Source organism: Poecilia formosa, unplaced genomic scaffold (assembly GCF_000485575.1).
Source record: "Poecilia formosa unplaced genomic scaffold, Poecilia_formosa-5.1.2 Scaffold474, whole genome shotgun sequence".
Taxonomy (NCBI): domain Eukaryota; kingdom Metazoa; phylum Chordata; class Actinopteri; order Cyprinodontiformes; family Poeciliidae; genus Poecilia; species Poecilia formosa.
In genome coordinates this window covers 277998-302515 of record NW_006800413.1, presented here as the reverse complement: position 1 = coordinate 302515, position 24518 = coordinate 277998, and the positions used below count along the sequence as shown (strand labels likewise).

The following is a 24518-nucleotide window of genomic DNA, read 5'->3' as shown; positions in this document are numbered from 1 at the left end:
CTAATCATTTCTCATTAAAAAATACAGAGAAAACATGTTAGTGTATTTAGTCAAACCAACTTCAGCCTTTGCTGCATTTAAGCACATTTCTTGTATAAAATCACACCCTCTCGCCCCCTGTAGGTAGTTCAACCTGTAGAGACTCACACAAAGGAAAGGCCGCGATTAGGAAGTTTTATTTGACGTGAACGAATTAAAACGTTGGTGCTCGGACCCCGGCGGAGGACACGGGCGTTGTGAATTGCAAAAACCTTGAAGATGAGGATCAGAGACGTCTTCCCCGGAGTCTAGTGGTGAAGGCCCAAGAGAGGATGGATGTCTAATGGAGAGCGTTATAAATGGAGCTTTGCTTGATGATTGGCTATTACGAGGCGTGGTCTGATGCTGATTGGCTGCAGCAGAAGCACACAATTCTGCGGTTTGGTGGCGTAGGTGAGGTTGAAGAGAGTCTTTTCTCTCCTGAGTTTATGCCTTGACTTTATTGTATTGTGTTTTCCAATACATTTCTAAATTAATTTCTTTTTTTTACCTTGACTTCATAATTTTTTTTTCGCATTCATTTGAATTTCCAACAGACTTCTGAACAAAACATTTCCGTGGAGAACAGTCAGACAGGCTGATTGGAGCATATTAGACAGAGAGGTTTTTAGTTTAGCAGCACAAATGTGGGCAATAAATTTTATATATAAATACATTAAGCTGATGGCAACAGGAGATGCACATAACAATATGACTAAGGCTGATGTGTTTTTGTTCCTTGCTTTGTACATACCTCAGCCAGTTATGCGTTTTTATGCCATATCTCTCTGTGGGGTAATGCATTTATTCATGAATATGTATATATATATATATATATATATATATATATATATATATATATATATATATATATATATATATATATATATATATATATATTGTCAAGTGTCCTTCAGGACTCATCGCAAGCAAAGACTTAATGAGTCCCAAAAGTACAAGGAAAGAAAATATCAAAGAGCGATTAAAATAACATTGCATGTGATAAATTGTTAACAACCACACTGCACAAACTCCTGCAGGATATCTGCAGATTTACTGTAAGTTTTAGTATTTAAAATAGTATCCAGATCAGCGGGTTTCAGACAATGCTGGAAGAAATCTTGAGACTGGATCAATTGTTTGTATCGATCAAAAAATAAATAAATAAATAAATAAATAAATAAAAGAGCCTCATTAATCAGTCACATTTTTATACCTTAAAATCAGATTTTTCAGGGCAAAGTCAACAACAACAACAACAACAACAACAACACATCTGCTGGAGAATTTCTCCTGTTAGACCTTTTCTTGCTCTCAGTGTTAAATAGGAGATTTTCCTCCATATTGTTGTGGTCCAAGGTAGCCTTTAACTGCGATTTCCTAAAGGTGCAACAAATTAAAGTGGTTTTAAAGTTTAGTGTTTCTGACCCCACAGTTATCAATTGTTAATATTTTGCTATTTTTTTTTCCCTCTTTCTGCTATTTAGAAATGGAACAAATCTGTTTAAAGGCAAGAAACGCTCTGTTCAAAGCTAATAAACCTTTCATAGCCTCTGCTTGGCGTTTTGCTAATGCACAGCCGCTTGAAAATAATCCAGACGTATGCAGTGAATAATGGCTTTGATGTTCAAGCGTTCAGTGGAGCTGGTTATAAATGCACACGATCTGCCTCTAAAATGTGACTTTGAATTATAAGAGTCGGCTTTTATACTATTAAATGTATTAAAGACAAAAAATAGATCATTTCCTTCACCAACGCTGCTTGTGATTTAAAGATCTACGTGTTGTAAATGTAGCTTTTAGAAAAGAGTCCACTAAAAGGCCGGTCTGGCCTTCAAATGAACCGCAGTCATTATGTTCACGCCGTCTTTGCAAAGGTAGGAGTGATGAGTCTGACCCTGATGGGGCAGCATCGCATAGACTGAGGAAGTGATTAAACTGGCATGCTTATTATTGTAAATAATATCCACCTCTGTAGGTCTGCCTTGTTGACCGGAGCGGACTAAAGTCTAAAGCGCTATTGATCCTGTGGAGCAGCAGAGCCGGGTCGTTCCAGAGAGAGCACAGATATCACATGCTTTGGATTTCCCACAAATCAAATTCCTGCATTTGTAAAGCCGCCTTTAGTGGAAAACTGAAACAGGTCTCATGTTTTAAGTCAGTTTCACAGCCGCACAGGTTAGGAGTAACCACTCATAAACTAGTGGTGCTGGCCAACCTTCGACTGTGCATCATTTATTTCTAAAGCAGCAGGACAACAAAGTCCCCACTCGCAAGTGTCACTCCAGCTGGTTGATGTCTGGTTCAGTTCTAGCCGATTTGGGTGTGTCTCCATTGATAATGTGTTCCTCACAAGGGACAACGTGGGCAGGAGTGAGGGAACACGGGCGGGCATAGGAGTTGTGGTCGACACTCTGACGATGTCGTTGTGGAGCTTACTGTTAAGAAAATAAATTTAAAATATGCTAGTTTTAAAACTTAACATGTCTTGATTGAAATAGCCTAATTATAGTTTTAAAATTAGTAACTTATTCTGGCCTATTGACCTTTATGTTACCTGTAATTACAGTAGATTGTCTGCTATTGTTTGATCTGCCATTTGTCAGTGTGGAAAACAATCAGGAGAAGTTCCAGCTTTTCACACAGATCCGTGAAAAGCCATAAAACAGCAGGAGTTCAGGAGAGTCTCTGCTTCCATTTTGTTTAGACAATGGGCACAAATGGTCTTAGATCGTGACTTGCAAGGAGTTTTAAAAAGGGTCAGAGACAGCTTCTGGTTGGATGAGCAAAGGTACGCCTTATTTGAATAAATTAAAGACAAGAATACGCCTTTACTATAAAACTTTCTACACAGGAGTAACAAATCAGATTTGCTCTTGCAATTCTCCAAAGACGTCTTTGCACATCCTTTCTTTCTTTCTTTCTTTCTTTCTTTCTTTCTTTCTTTCTTTCTTTCTTTCTTTCTTTCTTTCTTTCTTTCTTTCTTAATTTTTTTCGTCTTGTTTTCTATTTGTCTCAGGTAAATGAATGTATGTCTCTGTTGTTCTGCAGTTTCTGTTGTAATTTCATGCGTTGTCTTCTATTGGATAAACTCTGTAATTCTGTGACGCCTACACTCATTGTTGTTTTCTGTGTGGCTACATGCGGTCCGCCGGGAGAACCTGGGATGAGAAGAAGATTGAGCCAGAGAGTTTCTTAAAACCTAAAATCTTCTTCAACAGTACCTTTAGGTGAATAGTTTCTCTGAAATCTCTGGGTACATTTGTTTGTTACAGGTTGCCTTATCCACTGTCTGCAGTCTCGAGACAAAGGTTTAGATCTCAAGGTTTTGACCATCAGTGAATTGTCAATTTCAGCTTGACAGTCTCGTCGCGCATTGAAAATAGGGGTTGAGATGTTGATGTAAACCCACTGGCCAATCAAAAGGAGCGCAGTCTGCTGCCAATCAAATTGCTTGTGCCCAAAACGCAGCTAGAAAAGGTTGGCGCCGCTCTTGTGGTGGTTCCAAAACCAGGGAAGAACCGCACAGTTTCTGCAATACTTTTCTGACTTTAAAAATACTTTTTGTTTGATCATAAATCAGTGACTGACTTGGCACCCAAACACATTAAAGCTCTGTTGTGTCAACGCTCCAGACCATTCGGGTCTTCTGGTTCTAGCCTGCTCTGCATCCCCAGAACTGCAGCCAGAGATGGAGAAGCAGCATTCAGTTTTTATGCTCCACTAACTTCCAGAAAACTTCAAAAATGCTGAAACACTGAGTTCCTTCAAACACAGGCCATAACTCCACCAGATTGGAATTGCCTTGGATTAGAAGTGGAACATTTTTCAACATATTTTATGTATATTTTCTTGTTGATTTTGATGATGGCATTTGACAAAATGTAATGTTTATTGCTTGTTGCTTAACTGGTGACTGCAGTGGCCAAGGTTGAGTAAGAACTGTTTAAAACCACGCCACTGACGAAGGGGCTTAGTAGCTTTTGGACATGGTCCTCTGTCCTCTGTTCCCATGGGGACCTTCAGGATACAGTGGTTCAAGGTGCTGCCATCTTTACCATCAATGCTTGTTCAAACCATCCATCCACGCAACTTCTAACATCTTCTTGTTCCGCAAAGCAACTTTTTCAAGTAACATCCGAGTCCAAAGTTCTCCCAGCACATCTCTCGTTATACTCTGTCATTAAATAAACAGCCCTGCACCGTTGGCAGGTGTTGTGGAGAAAACAGTAATGTGCAGTGAAGGAGAGAAGCACCATCAGGATGTTCTACGGCTGTACAGACACAGATCATTTCACCGTCAGCTCAAGTTCGTAACCATTTGACAGCAACGTTTTCCAAACAGCCTTTCAAGCAACTAAATGCCCACAAATAAACTATTAAGTCCACCCACAATGAAATACATTTGCAGGGCTTTTTTTTTGTCTTCTCTTCATCACTTCAAACCATCCCCACCCACTCTCCCAAACCTCCATCACACTCACTACTATGCAGGCACATGTTCTGATGCCAAACAGACAATTCTTGTCTCAAAGCACTTGTCAGTGGTTGTTATGTGCTTCGGGCACATTATGATTTTTGTCTACTTCTTTTTTTTTTTGTTTTCTAATAGACCTTGATTAAATGAGCTTTTGTAAATATATTTTGGAGTTTGAATAATTTATTTTTGGTCATTTAATTACGTTAATTTGTGGTGCTGTTGGTCCGCCTATAAATAGGCTGGCTTTTGGCATGTAGGGAGCCTCCCCTCCAGTCCCGCCTGGGCTCCGCCTTTCCGCTCGCTCCACCACCACCAGGCGCGGTGTGTGCTGAACCAGCCGCTGTGGGCCACAGCTGAGGTTTTCAGCCTGCCATGTGGTATCTCTGTTAACCTTTGTTTGTTTGTTTTTTCGTTGTGAGTTTGGCCTGGTGGGACCGGTTGTCCTGTTTTCGGGGTTGGCCCCCTGCTGTACCGTTTTGTTCTGTTTGACCGGCTCACCAGGTCCAATTTTCTGTTAATACTTTTGGGGTTTTGTTTTCTTTATTTTTTTTGGGGACACGGGATCTGAGGGCTTGAACTCTATTTTCTTCACAGAAAATCAGAAGAAGCTGAACTAAGAAAATCAAAGTGAAGAGAATTTATGAATAAAAAAATTTGTTGAACCCTCATTTGTTGTCTCGTGTCCTCCAATATGTTGTGCCCTTGGTGGACGTAACAGTGGTTTTGTTGGGGACAAAGCACAGAGCATTAGGATTCTGGGTAAGCAGGAGTTTCATCAGCAGTCGGAGAGCACAAAATAATGATGCATTTCCTCACAATCCCCAGTTAAGAGAGACTCTGTTCATTACTGTTTTAATACCTACACACCCCACTCGTTGAACACCAACAACAAATGCCAGCGTTCTGCATCTGACCCCATGTTTGCACCACATTCAGCTGCAGGGGAGAAGGTTTTCCTGCAGAAAGTCTCTAACTTGTATTCAGATGCACCGTCATGAAGAGAGAAATGAAGTATAAAGATCCTCCAGTCCCAACTTCTGCCTGAGTATTTTTCCTGGTCCTACCTGTACACTGAACTCTTAATCTCATGTGTAACATTCATGCATCTCAGCTGAAAGAGTGAGGCAATCGTGGTGTTTGTTGCTCCAGAGTGCATACGGCTTAGTTTTTTTGTTCTTCGTTTTGTCCGCAGCTATAAAATGAATATTTATTTTGAGACGCTTGATATTTAGAAAAGAAGATTAAGATACAGGAATTTTAACTCAGGTATGAGTCTGCAACATACAAAGGATTCTAACAAACTCCCCCTCCCTCCAAACATTTTAGTGGTAAATCATTTCGAATCCTTCTCAACGTGAAACCCAGTAGAAAAGCAGAGAGCTGACTTATTCATGCAACAAACAACAAAAGGTACCTGTAGGGAGGATGTGAAAAGCAGTAATTAAAACTGACAGGTGATTGGTGGAGACCAGGAACAGGTGAGTTCAACCAACAGAATCAATAGAAGTTATGAGGGGAGAAAGTCTTAGGAGCTGAGGAGCTAATTGTCCAGTGACAGAGCAAATTAAAGCAATACAAGTAGGCACACTGACCATGGGAATACTGAAACTCTGATTAAAAATAAATCAACACAAACAAAGTGCTTCTAAATATCAAACAAATGGCTCAAAACACAAGAAAAGGGATAGAAAAAGGTATCATTTATACGAGTGTGCGATCATCCCTAACAAAGATTGTTTAAAAGTACGGCAAAGTTAGAGTATGTAAACTTCTGACTTTGAAGTAAGTAATGAAAATGTCAAATCCTTCATGTTTCTGGCATTCGGAAAATGGAAATAATTTTGGTAATCCAAAGTGACTGCTTAAAATAGTGCTTTATATTTCAATTTGTAGAAGAGAGATTGTCCATGTAGCAAACTTTGGTAGGTTGTAACTATTTGTCCATTTTATATCTTTCATAGCTCTTCACTTTTGAAGAGCTATGAGACATTGCTCTTCTTTCATAGAAGAGCAAGGCAGTGATGGCCTTGGAGGGATCACTGCCTCCAAGGCCAAAAAAACAAACAAAAACTTAAATTCAAGGTGAAAACTTAATAAGAATCCTGAAATTCTGCTATGATTTAGATTTTTATGTGTCAGCCTTGGACAATCAGTGAGGCCCATGAAAACCTGGAGGCTCTCCCCCATAACATCAGCGTCCTCTGGTGTATTGATCCATGGACAGCATTAATTTATCAAATCAATATTTTAATACATTGAAATATTGCAAATGAAGAACACATCCTGGTTTGTTGGGAATATTTCTACCAGATTAACTCAACATTTGTTTCTCTGTGGTGTTTTTTGGCTTTCATGCATCACTTTGAAAACCCTGTTCATGCAGGCAGTATTCAGTCAAAAAAGCACATGGTGGTTTTTGACTGAATTTTGAGAGTTTAAAACTGAAGCTAAATAAAGTCAAATATTTAATCTGTAAACTGCAAAGTGTGTGACTTTATCTTCGCCAGTGTCCGACTGATATACAGCAACAAATTTGTGATTTTACAAAAGTTTGAGAGTGCGCTGTCGTTGTTCAGCTATCTAATAGACGCGCTCCTGTGGCGTGGTTTGCGTTTGTTTGCGCAGAGAAAACATTATTTGACCACAGGATGTGTCTCAGGTTTTACTGCCAAGTGGGAACGCTCCTGCGTTAAGCTGTCAGCTTGTAGCTGAATCTGCCAGAAGGCAAGTTGCTGCCAGAGCCCAAAGGGACGACTGATGACCTTTGTCTAGTGACTCGCCTGTTTCCAGCGCAGCAAAACTGCTAAAAAAAAAATAATATATTTTAAATTGACTCCAGGGTTTAGCACTTTAAAACCTGGATAAACTGGATGTGTGAACAGTATGAACCATCAGTTCTGGGTTAACATAGAAATGAAAAGTAATTTCCAATATTTTGCTCTCCTGCTTGCTGCGTGTAGGAATGTGGGTTTCTGTGGAACTACAAAGCAGAACCGTCGTGTTTTCAGTCCACATGTCGAGGTGTCCTTAGGCAAGATGATGAGATATTGTGCACTTGTGTGTGTGTGTGTGGGTGTGTATAATAGAGAATGTCAAGAAAAGAAAAGGCCAATGAGTGAATGTGTGTGGGACCGGCTGCATTTGTAGAAACTCCAATGGTAGCTTTTTTTTTTTAATCAATTCAGTTATTCCCACACATATTTACTTCCATTAAAAGAATCGTAGAAAAACATATTTTTATGTAAATTTAAGCCAATAATATGTGAAATGTTTACATTGAAGATGTAATATTTTTGCTTTTTTTTTTTTTGCTAAATTAAAACACCTTTATTTTCTAATTGTGATATATTTTCGATGTCGTCACATTCTAATCATGTGCAGGTTCTTACTGTAAGCAATGGCTTCAAATCCCGATTTTCTCAGTCAGATTCCAAGAAAACTCAAATGTTTTGTCCTTTGCACACTTAATATTCTCGTTTTTTTTTTTTTTTTTTTTTTTTTTTAACATGTTTCCTGGGAAACTGATTCAAAGATCAATTTCTAAAGAACTCACATGGTGAGACGAGGGAGACTCGCTTCCCAGATGGAGGTGGAGGCGTCAATCAATCATCTTCACTTGCTTAAATCTTTGTATTGTTTTTTTTTTAGCAGGGAAGATAAAAAAAAAAAAAACATGGAAGATTTAAAAATTAGATTAAAAATGCAGCTGTTGAGGTTGAGGTGTAAGAAGTTTGTCATATAAAAGAAATAAAATCTAAGCCCAACCAGGGCACGAGGAAAATTTCATGAGAAGAATCCAGTGGTTGCAACTATCCCTTTCACAGGCTGCTACAGTTCTTTTCATAAGACTGATAGAAAAAATGGGTGTAAGGGTTGTGCAAAAAACAAAAAAAGTAGTTTTATTCATGAAAATACTGTATGAGTCGTGAAGCCACAGTGATTAAAATTATTATAATATTTTCTTTAACAAACCAAAAAGATCCTCATTGTCCCTATTTAAAATTCGCCGTTTTACTCTCAAGGTTGTCGTCGAGCAGGATTAAAGACGTCCTGCTTCTAAGACATTCATTACTTCAAGGTTGAGTTTTGTCAACACGTTTCCATTTCCTGTATTTCCTTCATGACACTTTAGAACATCATGTTGGTTTTATTGTGTTTGAGGCAGTTTTCTAATTGGAAGACGACTAAAAGGGATTCTTTGCACAATGTCACTGCGACGTTAAATTTTCCAGTGACATTGCCACAATGAATGTTTTGACATTCTCCAGCAGCCATTGTAGGCGCTGTGACCTCCATTTGTTGTTTTTGTTTGCCAATATTCCAGCAGAGCAAGTATGAGATAAAGATCATCTTCAAAAAACAGATTCAGACATTGAAAGGAGATAATTTGATAGGCTGCTAAGGTTGGAGACATCGGTCTACCAATTTACTGCAAAAAGCAAAGAATGAGCTGGTTTATCTGTCTGCAGAGCCTCGAATATGTTTTACGAACGTATTCAAACCGCCTGAAGTTGTTTACGTTTTGCTACCCAACCACTACAAACCTCAGTGTTTTAACAGACCATCACAAAGTAGTGTGCAATTGTGAAATTAAAGTAAAATGATGCAAGAAATATTTCTGACAAGGTTCCTAAAATAGTAAAGTTGAAGTAGGTAACTTTTATTAAAAATATGTTTTTGTGTATTTGTTGAAATTCTTACTCTGTCCTGGCACAATAAAATGAGAGAATGTTTCTTTTTTATTATTTTGTATTGTTTTTCTGTTTTTCTTTTTCTGTCTAATATCATACTGTCAGGGCATAGTAGCAGTTTAATTAAATATGTGTAAAAAAAAAAAATTACCTTCTGCATCGTTAAACCGAACAAAACAAAGGATGTTGCCTTCACAATGACCTACTTGCCAACGAATTTTACAGCTACTCTCATTACTCTGTGAATTTTCCAATATGCATTCGGATAATTCCCGACTTAAGGAAGTAAAAATCTGATCACTTTGTTTTCTTTTTGCTCCCATCATCCTTTGTAAGTGAAAATGAAAGTTGTAGCTGTAAAAAGGTTCAGTGTCACCTCTGAGCGCCCGCTGCTTGACTTCTTTAGCTCAATCACACAAACCCAGGTGATAATTTTTATTATGAATATTTTAGAAAGTTGGGTTTTGCCACAGCACATTTTCAGACATGAATTATCCTTCATCTCCCCAGTCTTGCTTTTGCTATTTGATTTTTTTTTCATGTTTTGCACTTTCTGCAATTGTTCCTGCTTTCATGCACCTCTGTAGAGAGTTACTCCTGACTATGTATTTCCACATCTAAAATAAAACAAGTTTTCTCTTCCAGCATACTAAATATTAGCAAAAACTGTGTTTCATTTTAGCTCTGTTGGAGTGTGTGATGGCACATCGACATGTCAAACAGCGGACCGATGAGAGCACAGCAGCCCGTCCACTGAACATTTCCTGGAAAAACATAAATCAGGAGCAAAATATATTGCACAGAAACAGAGTCCAACATATCTCTACTTGTTTGTTTCCCGGAAGTAGCACAGCTAGCTACTTCCGGGAACATAGAACAGCAATGTCTTTTTTTCCCCACTACTTCAAAAATCATGGGGTTATAATCAGTTTTTTTTTTGTTTTTTTTTTAGCAAAAGATTAATAGCAACCATTAGCAGAGCTTCCCCACCAGTAAGAAGAACAAATGGTGCCAGTGTTGCACAGATGTGCAGGTCAGTGAAAGGCAGACTACATATTATTCTACAAATGCCAAAGTTACAGATAAACATATTTTGAAATGATTTACAGCACAGATTCTTTGCCCACAGACACAAATGTTTTGTGCCTGAAAAGACATGTGAAAATGATTTGTGGACCAGGGCGGCGTGTCAAATTCATAAACCTGTGGGACTTGTCATGAAAGAAACAAATGTACAGAACACAGCAGGGATGTTCAGCTGATTAATAAACATTTGCTTCATAAATTCATATGTCATGAAGCAATCAACTTTTCCTACGGCAAAACCTTCAGAAATATTACCCAACAGATTGGCATAAAATTTCATTTTGATTTTGGTTCCTGGTATTTTCTGTACCAAAGCAACAAAGTAAGATTGCGTAGAATGTTATCCTGTATCGATGGGGAGCCCGACATCTGCAGAAAATCACGAACGCACAAAAATAGCTTCCTTTGCAACATTATCTGTGTAAATGTTCTCACCAGGTTTCAGTTTCATATTTGACTCACACCCAGAGTTGAGGCTCGATCCAGCGTTTTGATGTTTTCCTACGGGCAACAATGTTTATTCTGAAATCCACCCACTGCTCCAGTTTTCTCCCTGAGGTTTCTCCTCTTCCCAAGGTGACGGATGACACGCTAAGGAGATTCATAAGAACAGACGTCAGCAAAAGTCGTAGCAATGATAAAATGTTTGATTTTATGTTAAAGTGATACAACATATAGCTCAGCTACAATAATTCGCACTTTTAATCCACTTCTCTCAATAAGCAAACGTATTTGTGACATGATGAAATATTGTATTCGCGGGCTTTTCCTTCAGGCTTTGAATGAAATGCATTTATCCGTAAACGACATCTCTGTTGGACGAAACGTGGCGCGCCTGTCTGAGTTCGTGTGATCGAGTTTGGAGTTTTGTATTTAGTTTATTGTTATATTAGATCCAAAGCTTAGAAGATAATCAATAGAAATGAGCAAAACATATTGAAATGTTAAACTGCACGTCAGTTGCCAGAAAAATAAAAGGAAAGGAAGCATATAAAGGAGAACAAAATAATACATCCACCATTATTGCTGCCACTGGTAAAGACGGATAAAAACGAAGGGAAAAAAATGAGTTCATCTTTACTGAGGTAGCTGAGTCTTTCACTGGAGCTTTAATGCAAACATTGTTTCACTATGCTCTTTATATACTGTTTTATTCTTAAAGAAAAATAAACTGTTTTTTTTTTTACCAAAAACAAATGAAAGACACTTTTAAAGAAATATTACATTTTTAAGTTGATCTGTATCTAAGAATTTTTTATTAAGTAATCTTCAAAACTGGAAATACAAGAGAACATGTTTTTCAATTGATGCAGATGAGTATTGACATCGATAAGTCAGGAAATAAAAGTTCAGCCTTAAATTTTTCTCACAACTGGCAGATTTAGATCGGACATGATTTATTTTAATCTAACCAAAGTGTATCTCAGACATGCATTTAAATATAATAAAATATAAAAGTATCAATTTAGAAAAAAAAAAATCTAACTGTATTTCATTAACAACTGCAATGTTGAAATTTGTGTGCCGTAAATAAGTAAATCTGCAAACATACCTGACTTAATTTGTGGGAAACATTAAAGCGGCAATATATAACATGTTTATATATTTATATATAATGTTTCACTATGCTCTTCATACACACACACACACATGTATGTGTATATATATGTTTGTTAGAAATATATGTTAGAACTGTCACCATCTTGTGACAAAATAATACAGATGTGTAAAAAAAAAATCAAGCTTGTGAATGTGCTGCTCTCAACCGCCTTGCTCTCCGCTTCACTACAGCACAGTCTGAAGTGAATGCTAAAGCTAGTTAGCATGGCCACCAATGACGGAGGATGAACACTACCTCCTGTAATGGTAGGTAGTTTCTCCTCCATTACCACATTCAGTGACAGATGTGACAGAAGATGATGGAGGTGAAAGGTCACAGTCACTAATATGATGTATTACAATCATAACATATGGGGTGCTTATGTTCATCTTGGCCAAAGAGCAGAATCCCCCCCGGATTTCATTAATCATTGCTCATGAATGTCACCAATTAACTGCCTCATGCCCACGGAGAGGCCACGAGTCTGGGAAGGAAGGCCTGAGATCAAGACGGTAGATGTGTGGACATTAAATCGCGCCCTTGCTCTGCTGAGACCAGAACCCTGAAGGTGAAGGCTGATTCACCACCGCAGCCAGCTGTGCTGCGCGACCTTGTAGCAGTGAGAAGCTGAAACTCTTCAAATGAATCACTTACCACCCCAGAAGGATCATCAGCTGACTTATTAACTTATTAGATTTATTTAGATAAAGAAACACTGGCTTGCTTTAGAAACACTCAAATAAAATCCCCCCCCCCAAAAAAAAACTACAGTAAAAATCTGAAGACACAGTTTCAATTAGTCCTTTAATTCTCAAATGTATTAGTGAAAGATCGACAATATTGAAACTTACTGACTCATAACTGTCCCGACAGTTCCACTTCAGTGAATGTAAATACAGTAGATGCCACAGGTTTCATCCTGAGATGAAGATAGAAAACCTCTCGGGTGCATAAAACAGGACAATTCACATGTAACAGCACTGCCCCCTACAGGACAGATACTATAAGGCAGCAAGACTCGAGCAGGCACGGCTTGCAGAGGGAAGATATTCTTTACATCTTATGAGTGAAAGAAACAGAAAAACATTTGAAACTGGATTCATCCACAATTTCAGTTTGAATATTTTGAATCTTAAATGTCGTCCCTTTGTTAAAAGCAGGTCAGTCAGTGTTATATCAAGTTTTAAATAAAGCGCGTTTTAAAACCAATATTGCAGACTGAAAAAGAGCTGTTGTTTAAAGAGGCAGCATTATGCATTTTACAGGCACATAGTACCATTTTATAGTACAATCAAGTAATCATGTTGCCTTTAGTTGTTATAAAAATGCTCCATCTATATCGAGAATCACTTAATTCGACTTTGCAATCTAACACATTGGAATTGGGCTTTGTCCCTTTAAGAAGTTCCTGCTCTTTCCGACACTCCGCCTTCAGCAAGTCATCACATCAGTGTTCCTCTATTAAGCCTTTAACATTGTTCATAGGAGCATTGCCCTGAAAAGCAGTTTGTATAATGAGCTCAGCAGATGCGGCGTAGTTCCTCCAAGTGTTTGCTAATTGCTGCTGGCTAGTCTGAAGGAGCTGATTGAGAGAGTCAAGGAGGTGGATGGCTCTGTGAGGCAGAAGCCCGACTGGAAACTGCAGCTGCAGAGGGGAGCTGTGTGTAAAAGGCAACCACCCTGAAATGGTTGCCGTGGGAGATTCAAAGATTTCTCGATCATACATGTAAAAATCAAGGCAGCACTCCAGGTATGTTTTTGACGAGTGAATATTATAACATAATGAAATGCTGAAAAATTTAGATTTTACACAATACTGCCTTTTTAAACCGTATCCTTAGAGTAGATATAGAATGTTGTTAGGATCTTGGAGACAGAATAATTTTTATGTATTATCAGATGTCTTTATGTATTTCAGGCCTAGTCCACATGTAGCCAGATATCTGGGGTGAAAAAAAAAGCCTTTTGGTCTTTCATCCACAGGAAAACTCAGTTTAATATCACTAAAAACAATTATTTATAAACTCCAACCAAAGAGGACAAATAATGCAACAATAAATCCACATAGTATAATTTGTTTGACATTATTCCCAATTGACATTGACCTATGTTTTTTTTAACTTCATAAATTTCAATTTCCTGGTGCCATGGGAATTAAACATGGCGCCAGGAAATTGAAATGCGTTTAAACATTTCAATCCGATTGGCTGACACAGGTTTTAGCTTTGTGCTACACTGCCCCCTATGGGTTTGGCATGTTTAAAAAACAACAGCCAGGAGCAGCTTTGTGCAAGTTGATGTGGCTGAAAACTTTTTCTAAAACCGATCCCATGTGCACAGTATTATTTTTTTTAAACAATGTGGTGAAGATATTTGTTTTAAAAAAAAAAAAGACCCAGCTATGTGTGGAGAAAACCTCAGTTTTCTTTTAACTCGCTGTGTAAAAAGTGATCCAAACAAACTTGGTCCTCTCCGTTTTTAGACGTGATGTGAAATGCGACAGTGGAATGAATTAAGGAAGCAACGGAAAGAAATTAATCACATTTTAATCAGTCAGTGTTTTGATTGTTAAAAAAATATTAAGGTGGAAACAAAAACAAAAAAAATATTTTATGTTGAACTCAATTTATCAACCCCGCTGTTTGCTCACTGATTACCGAGTGAAAATAAACAGGCGTCTTAGATTTATGACTTTGTAAATCCATTATAGATTGGTCAGATGGGAACTGATAAAGCTGCGCTGCGTTTGTTTACAACTTCTGGATGATGTCGTGCTCTCTCGATAAAATCGAAATTGCTTTAGAGAACTGTAAACTAAGCTGCAGTTTGCAGTTATTCCTCACTTTGTGTCACTCCTGAAATTATCACAAACAACTAATAGATTAGATTTTAGGTCAGATTAATAAACGGCACATGATATGGAATCAGCCGAGGTTAAAATTTTGCCTGCAACCAACGTGTAATGTTAAACACGTACGATCTGAACTCAGTTTCCAAAACTACATCATGATTAAACAATAACAGTAATCTCTGACACTTGATTAATATTCTATTGATGTTATTAACCTCAATCCAGTAGCTTTGAATCTGTTTTTTCCCCCCATTTCTGATGTAAAAGAGCAAAAGAATGACCAGAACTGTTGGTTTTCGATGCAAGTTGCGTAAATCCACTTGTGGGATGGAGGTAGAGAAAAAAAGGAGAGGGAACAGCACCATGACCATGTTCAGGTCCCCCTTTCCCTTCTTTACTTGTGAATAATGAGGAGCAGGATGAGGAAGGAGGACATGATTGGCAGTGACGGAGCCAAGGAGCGGATCAGGAGATGATGCGAATGCCGAAGTACTTCTTGAGTTGCTCCAGGAAAACAAAGGTGAGAACTGTATGGGGAACCAGGCGGATCCCGGCTGGGACAAGACCCTGCAACAAAGTCAAAGGATTTTAATCTCTGCACTTTGATCTGATAGTGAAAATAACCAACAACACTGAACTGCAGCACACAGAACAGAGGAAACATTCAGTGCGAAATGACAGCAGCAAAACCAGCAATAACTTGCACACACAGCTAAGTGGAGCGAATGTGTTCAAAAATTCACTCATTGCATTTAGATTCATTACACACAATGTTCTTTTAATTTTGATGATTTTAGTTATAGTGAATAAAACCCAAAATTCAGTTTCTCTAATAATTGGAATATTACAATAAAAAAATAATCTTTAACACAGAAATCGTGTGTTATGGGCATGTTAAAGTCTCAAAGACATTAGGAAATCAGTGGAGTTGGTAGCTGTCCAGCACACAGTCACAAGGAACATCTCTGCATAAGAAGCTGGATGTTCTCAGAGGGCTGTAGTTGAGCCTATTAACACAAAGTTGAGTGGAAGGATAAAGTCTCAAAGAAAAGGCTCCATAAATATAACCACTGCCTTGGAACAGATTCATTTAAAGAGTTTGAAGAAGATCCGTAATGTCTGGACAGTCAGTGTTTCAAGAATTCAGGATGTGGACCACAACTGTCGCGCTCCTTTTATCCCCTGACTACAAGCTTTATGGAGATACTGATTTAATTCCCCAGCAGGATTTGGCTTCTGCTCACACAGCCTAAACTATCTATACCTGCTGTAATGACCATGGTATCAATGGCCACCTAATTATCTCAACCTAAACCACACAGAGAAGCTGTTTTCACAGGCTGAACACCTCCATGTCACGTCGCATTTCGGCAGTGATTCAGGCAAACCAAATCCCGATCAACTACTGAGTGGATATACTGTGGAGCAATGTTGTCCTCAAGGCACACCACCCTGCATGGTTTAGATGTTTCCCTGCTGCAGCTCACCTGATTTCAACTGATGTCTGACTAACAGGCCAGTCCTGAGCAGCAGTCATCCAATTCGGGTGTGTTAAAGCAGAAACATGTGAAACATGCAGGAGCCTTGAGGACAAGATTTAGGAAACACTGCTGTAGAGCTGAAGAAAGTACGTTACAAATGGCCAACGTTTCTGCATAACAAAACTCTTATCGGTCTGACGTAATGTTTTGTATTCTGAGAAAATTAATGTCACTTTTTGAACTGGATTACTGAAATAAGTCACTTTTAATTTAACGATACTTTGATTGAGATGCATCTGAAATTCAAGGAGATTCTGAAAACAGTTGAGATCTACACAAAAAAAATCGATTTTTTTTTGCATCAGTGTGGAAAAATAAAATCTCATTGCACAGTTGAACTTTTTAATACACTGATAAAGGACTGATTTAAGAAGACACAATGAGTAGAATAAAAGACTAATTTCAAGCCTTCCTGCATAGAAAAACTGCTGAAAAAAATGAAACAGCCGTCATTTCACAACTCTGACTTTTATAGGTATTCAACACACATCTAAAGTGAGGTTCACAATGTATTTGCATCAAATATTGCCATCATCATCTGGTCTGAGTGATTTTCTATATATCCATGAATGAGGACAAATTGTGTAGGACTATTTTTCCTTATTTATTTTTTACCTTGTAAAATGCCAGCGGACCCAGTTTGGCCGTTTCCCGTAAGCAGTGCATTACTCCCTGCAGACATGGGGGGGAGAAATAAATATTATTAAAGTGAGTTTAAACTGAAAACTGAACAAGTAGGCGACCTACGAGACGAGCGAGTTACTTACTGTGTACTCTCCTTTTGAGTTCATCAACCTGGTTTTGAGCACATCCAGAGGCTGACACAAGAACGTAGCGCAGCCTCCCTGCAGAGGAGATGTTTGCAAAAAATGTAAAATATAAAAAAAGAAGAAGAAGCTCTGGAAACTGCATTAAATCAGTGGAAGAACTCAATTCCTACCGCTATGAAGCTGGAAAGGAAGTGTGTGAGTATATTGTCTCCCATCACGCCTGTTCCCAACACCAGCTGCTTGGCCTGGTCATAACACGCCAACTGCAAACAAACAAAAAAAATACAATTTGGGAAATGTTAATCTTAAACACTGAGACTCATTTAAATATAAATGTCCATGTATTGCCAGCTTATTATATGAAAGGATGAAATCTCCAGTGCAGCCATTGTCTCATAATATTGATTTTTTTTGTGCCCTCTAGGAGGATTTTTAGATCAGGATTTTTTTTTTATTGCAAAAAAACCCTAATATAAACAAAAAACAAGAAGCTTTTGAGATTTAAAGAAAGTCTAAATCGTTCCGTCTCTGCTGCATCAATGCTTAGCTGCAGGAAAGTGTCGTTAATCACTTAGAAGAACATTTTGTGAAAACGTTAACGTGATTTTTAATGCGACTTGCCTGCCCCACAGTGACCAGCGCCCCCCTGCCAGACGCCATGGAGGCTCCTGAGAACAGCCTTCTCACACCCTCTGCATGAACAAATAAAGACCAGACCTTGATTGCGATGCCAGATGACACAAACACAAAGTGAAAACTTGATTTCGTGCTCGTCGTTTACCTTCTCTAAAGACTCTGTAGAGTCCATCGACAGCATGTTTATAGCTACAAGCAAAGCACAAGTACAGTGATAAATTACGTGAACACCAATCTATACAGAGCATCGTTCAACCCCAACACTCACTTTCTTCTCTGCTCTGGTGGCAGCTTCATGTCGTTTTGCATTCTAGAAGAGGAAGAAGAAAAAATGATTTCAGATCTCATTTATCTTTCCAGCTAATACCATAATTAATTAGCAAAATCCACACAAATGTTCTTGTTTAAAGGGAATGTTGTCAAGTAGCTTTACCTGACATTCACCAAGTCTGATGGAGTCCCAACAAACCCACCAGTGAATCCTGTTGGCAGATGAAACGTGTTGCTAAACAGTCCTTCACAGGTGGCAACTGCACATTTGGGTCAGAGTGAAAGATGAAGGAACGAATGCGTGTGTGTAGGTGTGTGTGTGTGTGTGTGTGTGTGTGTGTGTGTGTACCTCCAAATGCTCCCAGCAGGACCTTCTGGTAAAAAGGCATTGGTCCCTTGCCAGTGCTGCCCATCATGTCTCTGACTGTCTCATAGATGGCAAATCTGGTGAGGGAGTAGGTAATCTGAAAGACAGAAACATGTTTAGTTCATAAACAGCTCAGTCACTTTCTTTATCCAAAGGAAGAAGTCTGGGCCCAAGAAAGCTGCAACCTCAAGAGATCTGTGGAAGGAAGACAGATTATCTTAGCAATACAAAGCAGGTTTGCATGTTAGTGAAGCATCACGGTTGCTTACACCGTTGTATTCATGTTCTTGGGTTAACATATGACCATAATAATCACATTTTAGTACATTAAATTCAGATTTTTTTCATTTTAAAGATAAAAGAAATTACAAATCCTACGTTTTACGTCTCAAATAGAACAACGATAAACCCGCACCCTAACAAGCTCCAGCTTTTATCAGTCATATCTACTAAATGAGATTATAATGGAGCAGCAATACAGACAAACCTAATAAAGTTGTGTAATCTAACACAACTTCACCAGTTGTGTTAGATTCAATGGTGGCCTCAGGAGGCCGCTAGGGGGTGCTGTAACCCCCACTGGATAAGCCACAGTACCTCGGTTGGTCTGTGTGGTCTCTGACAAATAAGAAAAGCATTTTAAAACAGAATAAATTCTGCTGAATTGGTCCAACATTTGTGGTGGTAGAAAGAAAGAAGAAACTTTCTTTCTTCTGAAAGAAAGTTTCTTTCTTTCAGAAGAAAGAAACTTCTGACAGAAAAGGGCCACAGAATTTTATCTGACCTGTACAAAATAAGCGGACTATAAAAGTAGAGTCTCTGAAGAGGAGCGTAGAAACAGCACAATATAACCAAAGCATCCTTAAAAAAAAGACAGGATGGATCTATGTTTTCAGGTTTTTTCTGACACCACTATCTGAATATCCCAGCTCAAATCAAGGCTCACTGAACCAGGCAAACTTTTCCCAATCTGTCATTGATTGCCCAATTTAGGTGAGTCTGTGTGAACTGCAGGGTAATTTCCCTACTCTTAGCTGACGGGAGTGGCACCCAGTGTGGTTTTGTGCTGCTGTAGCCCATCTATTTCAAGACATTCCCCCCCCCCCCCCATCTCAAGTCAGTCTGCCCATTGTTCTCTGACATCAACGAGGAATTTTTATCCAAACTATTGCTGCTCCGAACAAGAGGGAATGACCCCCCTTGTCCGACTTATTCCCAGTGCACTTGAGTGATGGTTGTAAATAAAAACCCAAGTATATCAGCAGTTTCTCAGACACTGGTTTCAGTTTCAGTGTGGTTGAGCTCGCTAAAACAAAGTCCCAGAAAAAACTTGCTGTGAAAAGCAGTTATATTATTTATTTATTTATTGCTGACTTTATTGGTGACTGTTGAAGATTTGTGCTTGCGTGCGTTCAGAGCCGTACAAAGAAATTATCCCTTCATAACTCTGACTGTTGCTGCCTAAAATTACTGACTTTGAGGCAGCTTTTCCATAAAGTTACAGTCAAAGTTGTACATTTTTTAAGCTTTATCTTTGCCATAACATGGTCTTGTGGAGAGAAAAAAAGTTGAAATTGCTGTAGAGGACTTTCCCTTCCTTATTTCTCATCAAGTTATAATCCCTCCTTACCTGAGAAGACCCTGCATCATCATCATCATCATCATCATCATCAACCTGCTGCTGCTGGCCTCTGGTCTAATGTCTCCTCCCTGACCTTTTGCTCTATCTATTGTGACAATAAAGATTTACTTTAAATCAGTGGAAAGCAACAGTGAGCGCAACTTCTGAAAAAAATTAAAGAGGACCGGGTGTATTCCTGACATAAACTAACAACCAAGGGATGTAAAATATGCAACAACATTAGTATTCTTGTTAGGAAGCTTAATATGATATCGCTGGTATTAATTAATTAATCATCCTTTTGCATATTATCTGCATTCAGCAGCTTTATTCAACTTGCACAATTTGTTTGGGGAAAAAGAAAATCTCTCTATCGCTATTTTTCTATTATTTTGCAAAGGTGTTTTTTTTTTTTCCACACTCAGACTGATTCAACAAATATATATGTAGATGTGAATTAAGGAACAAACTCTTCAACGCTGAAGATGATGATCACCCACATAATTTTTCAGATTCTGACAAAATTTAGCTTAAAAAAAAAATAAAAAAATCTACCTGTCGACACAGGGAGGCGGAGAGGCCACTGTAGAGAGCCAGCACTCCGTCATTCCTCACCACGTGCACAGCCATCCCAACCATCCTCCTCTTCACTTCCTGCTGTGTCTGCAGGTGGACCTGAGGAAGAAAAAGAGGGCCATATGTTGAAAAAAAAAAATTAAAACCTCACACATTGATTTGGAGCTTAGATGCAGAACACAAAGGAAAAATGCACGGATTGATGTGAAAGCTTAATTTGATTCAAAAATCAAACAAGGTTTTCTGAATTCAGCTGTTTTCTTTTAATGATAAATGTTATTTTCCACGCTGTTCTTCATTAGGCCTTAAAGAAAAGGAAATCCTGCCATGCACCAGTAATCCAGGTGTTGTAACACTCTGTGCTTGTTGGAAGAGGGCCTCAGTGGTTTCAAAACATGACCTTTGTTCTTTGTTTTGATGAGGACCTGGGATTGAAGGTCAATGACCTTTTTGAAACAATGTGGGCTTTTGTTCCCCCCACATTGCTGATCTGAATAAACTGGTTTGTGTGTTTCGGTTCAACGTTTAAATCACTGCAGCTTCTTTTGTATCTGAACATTTTCAAGTCAGAAATTTCAAGTCCGAAGTCGAGTTCCCAACTTGTATAGTTCAAAGTTCCTCACCAACTCTACCTTCACAATCTGAAATGGATGCTGACTTAGTTACAACATCTGCTGAACAAAATGTTGCAACAGTGTCTCAAGATACAAAATAATGAGGAAACACATTGGCCACAGAACCACATTGGAAACAGAGATTTTGCAAATCTAATGTTTTCAGATTTTGGAACAAAGTTCAGTGATAAAATGCGGAAATCAAATATGACTTCTGACATAATTTATTACCCACATTAGCAATCCATCGCCCTGTGGAGTTGCAGTAGAGGAGACAGTAAGTCGTTGTTAGTCTTCAGCCCTCAAGTGCAAATGACGAAGCAATATCTTGATCACCGACGTCACTTAATTTCAATTCAAGTACGAGGAGAATCAGATTTAAAGAAACCACTGAAAAAGTAACTCTGAAAAAATGTCAAGTTCTTTCTCCATTTCCCCACCAGAGAAAAATCTGTTATGGTCACAGGTATAAAGATTAATTCGGTAAGATTCGATCAGGGCTCAAATCAAGCTGTAAGTAGAGGGAAATTTATTTTTGGAGGGAAATTAATTAGATAGTGTTTTAAATAAATTCATCAACTTGATTATTTTATAACCATTTCATTAAAAAAAGAGAGAGAGCTACAATTTAAAGCAAGGCAGCATCAGAACCGGTCCCATCCTTACTTATATTTTTCTGTCAGTGTTTGTGCTGCTGGCAAACCACTTTGTAACTTTAAAAACTAGAACAGATGAGGTCAAACCTGTGTTTGCTAAATCCGGTTCTACGCTAGCATGAAAACAAACAGGAGTCTGTGGTCTTTGCACTGCCACCACTGGACTTCTCGGCGATGTGGAAACAGAGCTCACTACAGCGAAGTGCAAAATGCACTTTTCCTCTATTATGGGACCTCATTCTGTTTTCACTGCATAATGTCTTTAAACTAACTAGATGTCGGAATAATTGTTGCAACAAAATGTTATTCACTCTTGGAAATCAAGCCATTGAAGCCGGCTGAAAGCCAGAGACGAAATAAAAATGCCTTTCGAAAGTCTTAACACTGTACTGGCTCTAAAATGGGATTGTGACCATTTTGATTATGACACAGATTTTCATCTAAACTCTTGAGAAAACAGCATTTGATGAAGATGAATTAAAGCTGTCTCACACTAATCTCAGAGTTAAACATGAACAACACTTTGCAGGAAGAGATAATGACACAAGAGCTGTTCAGTACCGACTTTTCATAAATAGGCAATTTACTGGTAATCCGGTGTCAAAAACAGCTATTTATAATTTTCATCATTTCAGCCAGCTGACCTGCAGTGCACACAGCAGCAGGTAGGGGAGGGGCAGTAATGTGTAATGCTCCAAACTAGGCATCATCTAGCTACCAGATGGGAGTTTTACCAAGGTTCTGATAGTTTAAAACAACTAAAATGTTGAGTGATGGGAGGCTCAGTAGGTAAATGGCCTGTAAATGACCTGTACTTGAACAGAACTTTATCAAGTCCACATTTCACACTCCATTCAGTCACACACATGCATTCACGTGCCGAGTGCAGTGTGTGATAGAGCTCTCTCCTCCCCATTGCCTGTCCAGTTACTGCTAAATAAAGGCCTCTTGTGCCTATAAAGAGAAAATAAACCTAACATTTTCTGCTGCACAGTTCCTAACAGTTTTATCGTCCTTTTCATCAGAGGATCCAGTTCAGAGATAATTTTACTAGACAGACCCGTTATACCTGTTTTAGTCAAAACCCAGCCAACAAAAATGTATATTACTGCGTGCAACCGGACAGTTTGCTTAACCACAAAATCCTAAATTTAGAGGCTGTTTACTGAAATATTTTTCTTCAGTCTTTGTATAAACATTTTAATAAACACGTGGTATGGACTACATAGGTTTAGGTACTTGATATGACTAAATATTTGCTAATTTTCCGTTTTAAATCAAAGCAGGGATATAATGCCATACATTTTTATATAAATACTATGATGCTATGATATTTTTACTCAAAACTATCCAACAGTAGGAAACTTAAATCAGCCCATACAACTAGAGAAGACAGGTCACTTTGTCACTTTCGGCTGTAGTCGTTTGAAGCCAGTCACTTTTTTTTAACCTTAATGTCAGTAAGCGGCTCACGCTCTGTTTTCTTCTTAAAATAATGAACATTTACATTTCTGAAGCTTGTGCTTTGTGTGTAAAAACCCGCTTTCCAGCTTCGCCACATGCAAGTAAAAAGTGAGGGCAAACAGAAGGCATTTCAGAGAAGCTGCTCAACTCCAGTCTGGTGATTACCTTTCCTCCCTGTATAATTACACAGCACATGATTTCCTGAGCGCCACAAACTTTATTTGAGTCATGTGCAAACGTCACTGGAGAAGAAGAAGATTTAGGCATTTGGTATAGATTAACAGGACTACAGTGTCTGGGAAACTTTGTGTTGACCTATGACCTAGATTCAACTTTGAACATCCTACTTGTTACAGACAAACTGTGCCAACTTAAGATCTCCGTTAGTTTACAGTGATCTCTGCAGTCTAGCAGGGCACTGTGTGAAACCTTCAAGACGCGAGGTTTGGTGAAACACGCTGACTTGTGCAAGAACAGCTGGAACCAGCTGTGCCCCGGTGTTAAGGCCTGCACTCTCCTTCACCCCCCAGCTCTGTGGGCAGAGCCACTGCGCCGCTCACCTTGACGAGATCCAGAGGATGAGTGCAGCATGCGGCTCCGCAGGAGGCCAGCCCCCCGAAATACCACCGCGACATCCGTTTCTCAGTCATGATAACGCCGGCTCCTCTCCCGTCCTCCTTCCACAGCGCTGGGTTCCCTCCACCCGGCTCGCCACGGCCCTCCGTCCGCCTGCAGTGCGTGGCGGCTCTGCTCAGACCTGGAGCTTCCAGCCGCGACAACAAGCGAGTGCAACCCACAGGACAACCTCGTTAATCTTCAGACATTCCGATAAAGGAGAGAGGGGACTTTCACGTCGCGAGACCAGCGTGCACGCGAGAGCTCGGTTGAAGCTACGATGTTGCGGCGCAGCAGGAAGCAGCTGTGACACCGAGGGAGAGAGAGAGAGAGAGAGAGAGGAGCCCAGCCAATTGTCAGTGCGGACGGAGGAGCTGCCTACCCGCTCGGTGGGGAGGCTGAACGGCGAAGGGCAGCAACGTAGTATGACAATGCAGAAATTTTCTGCACACAATAGGCTCGCGTACTCCTGTTTCCCCACTTTTAGCTATCATGTGCTTTTAAAGTGACACTCATCCTCTCCCATGCGATGCGGGTGATAAATGGGAACGCTGTCCCTTTAAGAGGACAACCGTTCCCAGGAGAACAGAAAGTAACCCTGAAAAAAGGGGCTGGTGTGTTTGGTGCTCAGCTTTCTCTGTGGGAGCATGTGGTTTTACTGT

At 39.2% G+C, this 24518-nt stretch overlaps 1 protein-coding gene across 1 annotated transcript; it reads right to left on the bottom strand.

Annotated features, from left to right (window-relative positions):
- Positions 1–12660: 12660 nt before the first annotated feature.
- On the bottom strand, positions 12661–24330 carry slc25a10b (solute carrier family 25 member 10b). Its single transcript, XM_016664269.1, has 12 exons — positions 24241–24330; positions 23802–24016; positions 20487–20606; positions 18293–18407; positions 18107–18155; positions 17942–17983; positions 17819–17862; positions 17659–17729; positions 17208–17300; positions 17035–17112; positions 16883–16939; positions 12661–15293 (listed from the first exon to the last, which is right to left on the bottom strand). Exons 2-12 carry the CDS (start codon positions 23889–23891, stop codon positions 15192–15194), a joined length of 861 nt encoding a protein of 286 aa, XP_016519755.1. The 5' UTR covers positions 23892–24016; positions 24241–24330; the 3' UTR covers positions 12661–15191.
- Between the last annotated feature and the right edge of the window lie 188 nt (positions 24331–24518).

What these genes read in the sequence shown, in the direction of transcription:
- slc25a10b (XM_016664269.1), bottom strand. Translation starts at nt 23,891, where the DNA reads ATGACTGAGAAACGGATGTCGCGGTGGTATTTCGGGGGGCTGGCCTCC. An exon ending in CTACAGAGTCTTTAGAGAAG is followed by an intron (nt 17,730 to 17,818) that starts GTAAACGACGAG and finishes TTGTTCATGCAG; the next exon opens with AGGGTGTGAGAAGGCTGTTC. An exon ending in TCCTTTCCAGCTTCATAGCG is followed by an intron (nt 17,113 to 17,207) that starts GTAGGAATTGAG and finishes TCTCCTCTGCAG; the next exon opens with GGAGGCTGCGCTACGTTCTT.